A 10,460-nucleotide genomic window follows, 5' to 3' on the forward strand; every position below is an offset into this window, starting at 1 on the left:
TAGAAAGCTTTTCCCTCAAGCTTTAGTTCCAGTCTCCTGCTGTCTGCTAAACTCTTCCAGCAGATTGAAACAGCAGGTAGCACTGGTTATGCTACATACTTAAGAGCGTTTTAAATTAGCACATTTTATTTACCATTGTGCTTCTTCACTAGCGAGCTGTTGGGGTGGGGTGGAGCAGACAGGAGGTCACGAGCACCTTGCTGAATTCTCCCGGTCGGTGTTGGTCGCGCTGAGGGGGTGATGGTGCTCAGCCCTACTGGTGTGGTGGTAGTGCCGGGTCAGCCTGCCTCCCGTGGGAGACGCGGCTGGAACAGAACAATGTCAGACGTTTGGGCAGGTTGAGAGGTGACCCTGCAGTTCAGGGTGCCCAGGGGAGGCAGCTGAACGCTCTGAGGGAAGTGCTGCTTTTTCCCTCGGCTGAAATTGTGGGAGCTGACTCTCATCCCTCAGAGACGTAGTCTTCGGAGGGCAGGATGAGAGGAGAAGCAACTCTTAGACTGGCAGTGCTGCTAAAGAAATGCTCTTCAAATAGCAGTGTTGCTTAATTTGTTCCTAAATAAGCAGTTCTACATAGGTACCCCACTTTTCGCAATAGGTTTAGATCATTAATTAGACTATTTCTTAGATCACAGAAGCTTCACGTATACGAGTCATAGAAGCAGATCCAAGAGCAGCGTGAGTGACCTGACTACCAGACACAGTGTCACAGTGTAAACTGATCACTAGGATTTGGGATTGCAGGTGAACTGTATACACCCATACCTAGACACACACACCCCTTCTCCCCCTGATGTTGGCAGGGCCTTGGGGTAAGGATGAAAGGCAGTAATTTTGCTATGAAAAACAAGGATCGTCTGTTCAAGTTGGATGAATGTGTCTACCTTCCTTGTGCTGAAGCAAGGAAGTCCGGTAAAGCTGAATGGGATTGGGACACAGGATTTGTAGATTTGCTGTTGTGATTCTTACTGCATATGGAGCATTGGGAAAAACAGGGATGCTTGATAATCTGGGCAAGATTGTCACTTGGGGTGTTGAGTAATTTTGTTTGCTAAAACTTAAGGGGTGGAAGGGATGAACCTTCTAATAACATCATATTCCTATAAGAGATCTTAGAATGAAAAATTTATACCTGTGAGGCAAGATTAACACGTGATGTATTATTCAAGTTGGTTTTCGTTTAAAAAGTAATAAATTGCTGTCTTCTCCTCCTTTAGATTGTTTACTAAACGAAGAGAATTTCTCAGTGAGGTGCCCCAAGCACAAGGTAAGAATCCTCTCCTGGATTAGACTTGGTTTTTTGCTGCCCTCTTCTGATTTTTAAATTTGGATTAGTAATTTTATACCTGGATAACATCTGCAGTCAGATATGCTTCTAACGTGTAATTCTAGTGTAATTCTTCTGTGATGTGTGCTTGTGGTATATGTTTGCTGGGGGCAGACATCAACTCAAGAAGAACACAGAGTTTAAGAAGATAAAATTTTTGTTCCATCTGTTCAGTTGTTCTTTAGATCCTTGATGACTCTAGCAAGCCCAGCTTCATTTCCTGAATTCTGTGATAGAATCAGTACATTGCCTCGCTGTTTCTGTTTGAGTGCTACATTGAACTGTCTGTGGTTTTTCTCCTTGAATTTACTGAGGATGCAAGGAGGAAGAAAAATGGCTTACGGAAAAGTCCTCCTGGTTGTGGGAAACACCATTTTCTAGTTTAGTGGTAGCCATTAGACTGAATCCTACCACTCAGCCTTCAATAAATCTGTTGGGTTGTTCTGTAGATCTTTGGCTCTTCAGGAAACTCTTTTGCCCAGGGTGTGGGTATCCTTAACTAAATGTGCCTGGAGCCTGCACTGTGGTGCGAAGAGCTGTCTGCATGGAAAGAGGAGACAGGGTAGACAGTACATACTGTCTTGTAAGTAATGGGATACAGTGCTGGGAATGCCCCTCCCAGCCTGTAAGGGAGGATGCATCTCTGGGAGGCTGTGGATACCAGTCTTCCAGTTTTAAATGCTCAGAAGTATCCAGTTCTTGTGACCAGTTGGATACTACAGGAATTGTGCAAGAGTGGGGATGACTTGTGCTGGAAAATAAACAATAATAGGGAAGAATTATGTTGCTTTCTAGCAGGGGTTAGTCTCTATTTAGTTCTCATCTGCAGATCTCTTTTCTGCCTAGAACTAGACTGACATCTGGTGGTCTTTTGTCTTCACAGATTATCCTTAATCTGTCTTTTGTAAACATGCAAGAATTAGTCTTCTGTTCCTTTCTGGGTGTTCTACCACAAAATGATGTATTTATACACACGTATTTAAAATGTGGTGGAAGATTCAATGCACATTCAGGCTGTTACCCAGAATTGGCCTACTTTTCATCATATAAAAGAAAATAAATTATTCTGCACAACGGTGGAATAATTGTTGACAACGTACAGCAAGCTTAAAGTGATGCATTAAATGGTACAAGAACCTGCAGCTCTTGCCAAACAAAAATGGGAAGGATTAGTTCCCCTTACTGTGGAATGCAACTACTTGAGTGCCACCCTCTGCCCAACTTTGGATATTTGGCTAAAGATAATTGGAGGGTGTCCTGGTTTTGGCTGGAATGGTTATTTTCTTCCTGGTATTTAGTTGTCAACTGGGGTTTAAGCCATGGCAGAAGGTTATGGTTTTGAGGGCTTTTTTATTTTTGCTGCCCATTGCCTGAAGTATTACAGGGAAACACAGTGTTACATGGATGGCTCGAGTCACTGCTGCTGTATGTGAGCACCTGCAGTGATGGTGCTCCTTTCGGTGAAAGGGAACAACTGTTTCAGTTTCAGACAAAGAATCCAGCCTCCAAGAGAAGTTCTTGAGAAAGCATATGGATTTCTAAAATAATCTTGGGGGGTGAGAGAGGGAAAACTACCAGTTAAGTTCATAAAGGTAATATAAGGCAATAAAATTTTGAATTCTATTCAAAACTATCCCACTGCAGATCATTTTCTTTGTTGCATCGAAAACAGAAATTCAATACCAGCAGCCTTTCTTTGTCACTGAAGTTTGTTGGCTTTTGCTTAGTAAAGACACAAATTGTTTGTTTGAATTCAAGTAGAGTTGTCTTTGCTGGCTGTGACTGCCCTCACCACGTGTTTCACTAATCATTACTGGTTTGTTCCAAATTCTTCTGCAGTGCTGAATATAAGATCACTCTCCTCCTTCCATTGTAGTGGCTGGAAAGGGGAGCTCCAGACAGTGAGAAGGCAGGAACAGGAAGGTTGAAAACCATTGCTCTAGAATGACTAGGGAACAAATGGCATCCGTTTTTTTGCATTATAAGAACCTGAGCAATTGAGAGGAAGAAAGACTTTAGGACCATTGAAAGCCATGGTTTTTTTAGGTAACACCAGTTTAGCATTATTAGCTAATTAGTATCTGTCTAATACCTCACTCTTCTGTAGTTAATGGGTGGAAGAGCTAACTTTATAAATCCACTAGCGCTGAGTAAGTCCCCAGTACTGTGCCTCTTGCCCTTTTGCAGTCCATGCCTCACATCGGTAAATACACTTCATCATAATAAGCAGCTCCTGGAGAGCAGAGGTGCTTCTTGCCTCATTAACTGCGCTTGACACTTCAGGCATAAGCAAGCTAAGTCCAGAGGGGCTGGTCCTGCCTTTCCCTGTGCTCCCCAGTGAGCTTTCTCATTTCCTTCTGTCAGCATTGATGCTTCAACCATCCATGTCCTGAATGTGCTACTTATGCAAAATATCAGCTTTTATCACAGGGCAAACGCTGCCTGAAAACTAATCATCTTTTGAAGGGTTAGCTTCCTCTCGCAGATCCAACTGGCTCTGTGTCTGTCTCGAAGCAAATGTGGTTGCAACAGACCAGAGGAGGATGCTGAGACACTGAGTAGGCTATAAAGGGGATGGAATGACCTCACCTTTCCGTGGGTCTGCAGTCTTAGATTGTCTTAAGCCATCTCTGGAGCAATTTTAAAGTGATGCTTCTCAGCTTGTTCTATCTTTTTGTGTTAAATTCTGTGTTTCTTAAAATTAACCAGGCTTTCATATCTCAAACTCTTTACTTTTGCGGAATTGCCTGCTTTTGTCTCAGGGAAAACTCTGTCTGAAAAATCTATGTCTGGTTTCAATACTGACTTCTCTTTCTCTCTCTCACTTTCTGTATGTTCACTTTCCCTACCCCTGTCTTCCGTTTCTCCCTCATTTTCTTTTTCCTCCTCTGTTTGGCTTGCTGGTTCGTCAGCCCCTCCTTCCTTGCTCTCTTCCCTCCTTGCAGAACAAGATGGTGAAAGGCAGCCTCAGCACAGAGCAGTCGGAGCGGGGGTGAGGGGGGAAGTGTACTCCTGGGAATGGATATAAAAGCAAGCACAGGTGAGTTGGGGAGAGTTTCCAGTTTCCACTGCTGCCTTCTGTGGCTCCTTCCAGTGCCTTCCCCATTTCTGTGAGAAATCAAGGTGCTGTTGTGTACATTCAGAAAATTTATAATGATTTTTTTCCTCCTGCTACCATTCTGTTCAGGTTAGTGACTTCACTTTTTTGTATTTCTGCATCAGTTCCTTCTGTTAAGCGGCGAAAGGCAAAGCTTGTTAGCTGTTACAAATGCCTGATTACTCTCTCAGCTAAATCAGTGACAGAGATCTCCTTTTCTATCATGTCCCTAAGGATCTGAAAGGGTGTTTTTGCAAGTTGCAGTAGTTAATAATAAGCTTCCCTATAAATGAATAAATTCCTTGAAGTATCTTAGATTCTGTATGTAAGGAATAATTAAAACATTGGTGAGTTCAGGATTATTGTAATCTAGGATTCCCCTGTTTTCTGGAAATGTAGATAGATGGATAAGTAAATTAATCTTAGCAGGAGCCCATTGTGTTTCTCTTAGCCCAGCGTTTTCCTTGATTTTATGAACAGACCTAGGCCAGAGAAGGTGGAACTACATCCACAAGTGCTCACAATTTTGCAACTTTGTAATGCTCCCCAAGTGCCCCACTGCGCTTCCTTCCTGCCTCCTCCTTTGTCCAGTCCCAGCGTTCATACAGCCATGTGTGAACTTGGTGGGGGAGTTCAGTTAGTCTGAAACTGCTTTTTGTCACGTTAGCATCCGAGCTGGGTCATTGTCCCCATCTGGTTCACTGTGTGGCTGGGAAAATACACTGGCACAAGGAGGGAGTAGCACCCAAGGAACAGGATGAGGTTGGGATTTCTTTTTTTGTGTTCAATGGCAAGTGCACTGTTGTTCAAGTGGCAACATGGTGGATTAAAATGAAATAAGTATTTGGTTTCAAATTAATATTTGTTGCACCCTTTCCATGAAACTGCAGCCCAAGAAGGTCTCTTGCCTTCATTTCACTGCTCGGTTGCATTTCTTACTCAAGATAGTTGCTTCTCTGTCCTTTTCATGCAATCATGCAGGTGAAGCTGCTCTTTCATGTCAATTCTTGGAGCTGATGATGATAATCCCCTTCCCTCACTGCCGTTCTCTTGCCTCCCAGGCACCTCCCCTACCTTAAAATCATTCCTATTTTTCGAGTTATGTGATTGTGAAATACTTTTAATGGTGTTTTCTGTGAAAGAGATTAATTGGAAAATTCTGGGGTTTTAGTGCAGTAGCAGAAGACAGATAGTGTTTCATATAAACACTTTGTACACTGACTGCTGACTTGGTTTAGCTCTGCTGTGTTCTGTGATTTTTCATTTTTAACAGCATTCTTTCTTGGCTTTGGAGTGTTGTTTTAACAGTTACCATGCAGACAGTGTTTAACAGTATTCAGTGTTTGAGTAGCTTTTTCCTTCCATGGTAAAGGTCACTGGGATTTCTTTAAGCTTTTCTCTTTTCCTTAAAGTGTAATAGGCAAGGTAATTCATAATGTTAAAACAGGATGGTGGTCTCACAGACAAGGTGCCTGTTACAACTGTTTAACACTGGGGAAGTCTTATCAGTGATGATTTTCAGGCTGTTCCTTTAAGGCACTGGTGAACTGTGTCCCAGAGACCTTTACACAGCTTTGTTTCCTGCATTATTTTCCAGTGCTAACTCTTTTTTTATATATCATAGGAATGTATTGGCTTTAGACCTTGCAGGCTGTGGAATCTCTGCACTGTGTTCACTGTGTGTTCTAGACATCTCTCTAAAGAATCATTTCTTTCCAAATCCACTTTTGCCTCAAGTAGTTCTTATCTGAAGGTCCTATTATGCCACCCCCTTTTGATGTTGAGAATGTCTTAAAAATTAAGTTCTCCAACCTGACCTTGCATTACAAAATATAAAACCCAAGCAAATCTAAAAGATCTAATTATATTTAAAAATATTTCTGTTGTATTATTGTGATAATTAAAGAACTGCCCTTCTTCTGGCCTTAGTGTAAGATAGAATGGTCTCTCAGTGAGATTTGAGTCCTGGTTCACTCCCGAGCGCAGCAAGTTAAGAAAAATCCTGCATGTTGGATAACATCCAGGCAAGTCAGTGTATTCTGTCTCTGTTGCTTCTCTCTCCCTGAGCCAGTTGCCTCTAGAACATTTGGATCAAGTCCAGATCTGGAGAGTGACTGTGAGAGCCAGTCTGGTGCTCTGGATCTTGTCCAGGAACGAGGAAGGACTCTCTCTCTGTGTTGAGCCTGTTTCTTCCCTGAGCCAGTGCCTAATGCTCTGGACCAGTTCCAGGCATGGGCATGCTGCAGTTGTACAGGAGCCAGAGACAGCAACACGGCCTTGACACTCCTTCAGCAAGGGCTCGCAGTTGCACAGTAATGAACACCACAAAGGTCAGCTGCCTGAACTCTCTAGGAACCTCCCCCCTTTCCTCTTCAGCTGTAGCTCCACGGCTTTACCCGTCTGGTTTTTGTACGTACTCACCTGACTCTCTCTTCGCTCTCAGCCTGGCACCCCTGGGTGGGGGATATTTGCAGCCAAGAGTTAGGCTCGCTGGGATGTAATCTAATTGATGTGCTGATGATGAGAGCAGCACTGACTTCTGTATCACACTTACTTAGGGTTCCTGGAGCTTAATTGCCAGCTATGAATGAACATGGGTGTTACTGTTCCCAGGCACACCTCTAATTCAGTTAACTGCTTTCCATATGCATCACTTATGTTGCAAGTTTTTTTCCTTTTCCTGAGCTCACTAGCTGGTAGGAAGGGATTTATCTAAGTCATATCAAAGTAAGTAACCTTACTAAATAAATAAATTGTTGGGAGAAGGGAGAAAAGAAATATATTATTTCAAGTTTTGCTTTCTCTCTGTGCACATTAAGAATGAGAACCATAGCTTAGAGAAATGAAATTGTGGTTTATGTTTGAACTGAGCTTCCACCAACCTAGCAAACTCCTGAAGTTCATTTTCTCGCCTCAGAGGATTTGTGGACAGGGAGAACATGTTCCAAACACTTGGACATTTCCACATTTGTGCTGAAACACATCACAAGCTTAGTCCTTCCGTGAACTGCTGCCACCACCATAACATGATAATTAGAAAACAAAGAAGCAACATAAAGAAATATTACCTGCCCTCCAGTTAGTCAAACCACAGCTTTACCTTTAGCTGGTGAAATGTAGCCATTTCCCAGATTTGGTTCCTGCGACTGGACTCTTGTAATTTTGATACTGGTTTCACTATTTGCTGCACCTTCACCAGAAAGCACTGTTGGGTGGTAGCGGGGTGACCTGTATAAGAAAACACTTGGGTCCAGCCCCTGAGGGGCAGCATGGCATCCCAGAAGCTGTCATCACATTGGAACACTTGGCCCCGCTGTTTCCCGTTCTCACCGTCAGCGTGAGGAGCGAGCACGAGGTGAGCGAGCTCCTGTCTGGCTGCTGGTGGTAGCGGCTCTGTCAGAGTCGTGGCACGGATCATCCTGTCATCCTGGACCTGCTCCATAACTGGGCCTGTTTAATTTTTTACTGGTTGTTAAACTAATGCTTTTTATCTATGGATTTGCTTTTTTGAACTCCTCAGCATTGTGCTTCCATCCGTTTTCAGTCCACAAAACTAAAGAGCTCTTGGTGTTACTGCTGTGGTAGGTGCTGAGTGGGTTTTTCCAAAGCCTGGGGGGCCTGCTGGCCGGCAGAGGGAAGGAACCATTCCAATATTATTTTCACTTTGTTTTTCAGGTTAGGCTGTTGAGATAAAAAGCGGTGGACATTCGTGACTGAATGGAATCTCTCCCACTGTGCAGCCATGCCCCCTCTCGACGTGCCTGCCAATGCCAGCACTTCCTTCATAAATTCTTACATCACACTCAAGACTGATGACATCACAGAATCTGACCAAGGAGTCTGAACCAGCTGTTTCCATGGACACAATCTCCATAGTGACAGTGGGAAGGGGAGGGGGAAAAAGGAAACAGGTGGGGGGAATTAAAGAGGGAGGGATAAATATATATATATATAAAGATCTATTTTTTAGTCTTGAAAGACTTTGTTTTAAATGAAAGGTGCGCTATATCCCTTTTGATGCTTTTGATTAAAATTAACAAAACCCCACATAAATTAAAAAAGAAACCTATAGCTAAAGTAAATATTAAACCCAAAACTAAAGCAAGGCTCATTGAGCCTAACGTTTTGTGGGAAAGAATAGCAGAATTGGGAGCACTCCATACAGGACTTGTCTCTGTTCCTCTTGCTTTCTTTCTCACAACATCCAATGAAATTCCATTTTAAAAGGCAAGTGAAATACTGATGAATTGATTGCAGGGCGTGGGAGGAAGGCTTGGATGGTTGCAGGTGATGGGGTGTCAGTACTTGTGTGTGAGGGGCAGTGTTTTGAGAAACACTGCTAACAGCGTAAGCTTGAAAAACATCTGAGGACTCTTGGGTCATGAGACCCATGAAGTAAGAGGCTGCTGCCTGTTTGACCCCGTACACCTCGTTTGTGTGGGAACAGCTGTCCCACGCGAGGCAAGGGAGTATCTCTCCTTTGTGGCAACAACATGCACCCCCCAAATCATTCCAAGAAGCTGCCTTCAGTTTGGAAGGCAGGTGAGAGGAAGTCATGGTTTACTTGCCAGACTGGGGAACAAAAGGAAGTCTGAATGTTGGTGGAGTCAATGTATCTTCAAACTGATTGGGGAAAATCCACTTGGCCCTTCTTTTTATTTTATGTATTTGCTTTTCCTAAGGAAGGAAGAGGGAATGTCAGTGTAACAGCCTACACAGTATGGTTATTTGGGGTGGGGTTTTTTTTGTAAATTATGTAATTTTAAAACATTTGGGTTTAAGGAACAAAACAAAAAAAAATCATAATTTTTTCTTGTTAAGGCCTTAAGAAAGGGGTTAGTGCATCTTTCAGGGGTCACTCTGCCATGGGAATAAAAATAGCTGTTTCACAAACAGTTTTATATAAAAAAAGCTTAAAAAAGCCAAAAAAACTAATAAACTTCATTTTAACCTTGTCTCCTTTTGTTTTGTGCGAACTTGATTTGTTTAAAAGGACAGAGAGAGACAGTACTATCTGCTGCTTTTTGGTTTCTTTGCCTTCATTGGTTCTGCCTTCAGTGATGACCTTCTGAACTGGCCCAGCGAGAAGAAGACCACAAAGGCTTTGAAAAACTAAAGCTTAGGATTTGTTTGATGTTCAGAGATAACGAGCCAATGACTGGATGAATTTTCTGTTCGTGTGAGTTGGTGGTATTTCACCAGGTCACTGACTTCTTTCACTCATAGAACGGTAGCATATCCTAGCGATATCCAACAGCGTGGTGTTTACTGGGAAGTCACTAGAGATAGGGATCTAACCAGCATGACATGGATAAAAAATGGGGTTGATATTGTGGGGAGGGAAGAACTATTTTAAAAGTTATGTACTGGATGCTTGCTCAGCTACTCGCATTTTGGAGTATTCAGCACATACAAATAAAATCTATGATAGCTCATATTAAGATATCTATTTTAACTCTATTTTTAAAAGATCGATTTAAAGATTTGGGAGATAATTTGGCAGTTATTTATTTCTAGAAGTTGCTACTTTCACTCATAAGTATTTGGAAAGAAAGGCAGTCCTCTGCTTACTCCTTTCCCAGTAGCAGCTACTGAAGTTAGTATGTCCTTTACATTGAGAAATAGACCTGTTGTGATAAATGTCACTAATGTGTCCTGAATTGGTGCTGAAAATATTTAACTGCTGGTGTAGTCAGAAAAAAAATCATTTTTAGCATAGTTAATGTGATTGAGTAAATGACTTCTTTTCAACTGAATAAAAATTGTTTTTTTTTTCATAGTGTCTGTTCTATTCTACCTATTCTTAAAAAAAAAAAAAAGTTACTGCATTGATATATGTCGGTGAAGAGTCAACTCTGCAGCACCGTGACAGCGGCCCAGCATGTGCTGCAACTGCTGAATTTGACACTTTTGGCTCTTCAGGGTGATGTCACACAGCAGAGGCAGAAGGTTTTGGGGTAGCTGGGAGGGAGCCTTGGAGGTTTTCCATGTGGGAGCCTGTGGCAATTGTGGAGATTCAGTATTTGCTCGTGCACCATG

General features: G+C 42.5%; 1 protein-coding gene across 1 annotated transcript in view; it reads left to right on the plus strand.

Moving 5' to 3' along the window:
* Positions 1 to 10,195, plus strand: part of TCF20 (transcription factor 20) — a 128,993-nt gene extending 118,798 nt beyond the window's left edge. The window contains 3 exon segments of the mRNA XM_050325275.1: positions 1,215 to 1,264; positions 4,237 to 4,364; positions 8,097 to 10,195. Coding sequence (XP_050181232.1) covers positions 1,215 to 1,264; positions 4,237 to 4,320 — 134 coding nt within the window. The 3' untranslated portion in view covers positions 4,321 to 4,364; positions 8,097 to 10,195.
* The last annotated feature ends 265 nt before the right edge of the window (positions 10,196 to 10,460 follow it).

Source organism: Myiozetetes cayanensis, unplaced genomic scaffold (genome assembly GCF_022539395.1).
Source record: "Myiozetetes cayanensis isolate MyiCay16 unplaced genomic scaffold, myiCay2020 scf3, whole genome shotgun sequence".
NCBI lineage: Eukaryota > Metazoa > Chordata > Aves > Passeriformes > Tyrannidae > Myiozetetes > Myiozetetes cayanensis.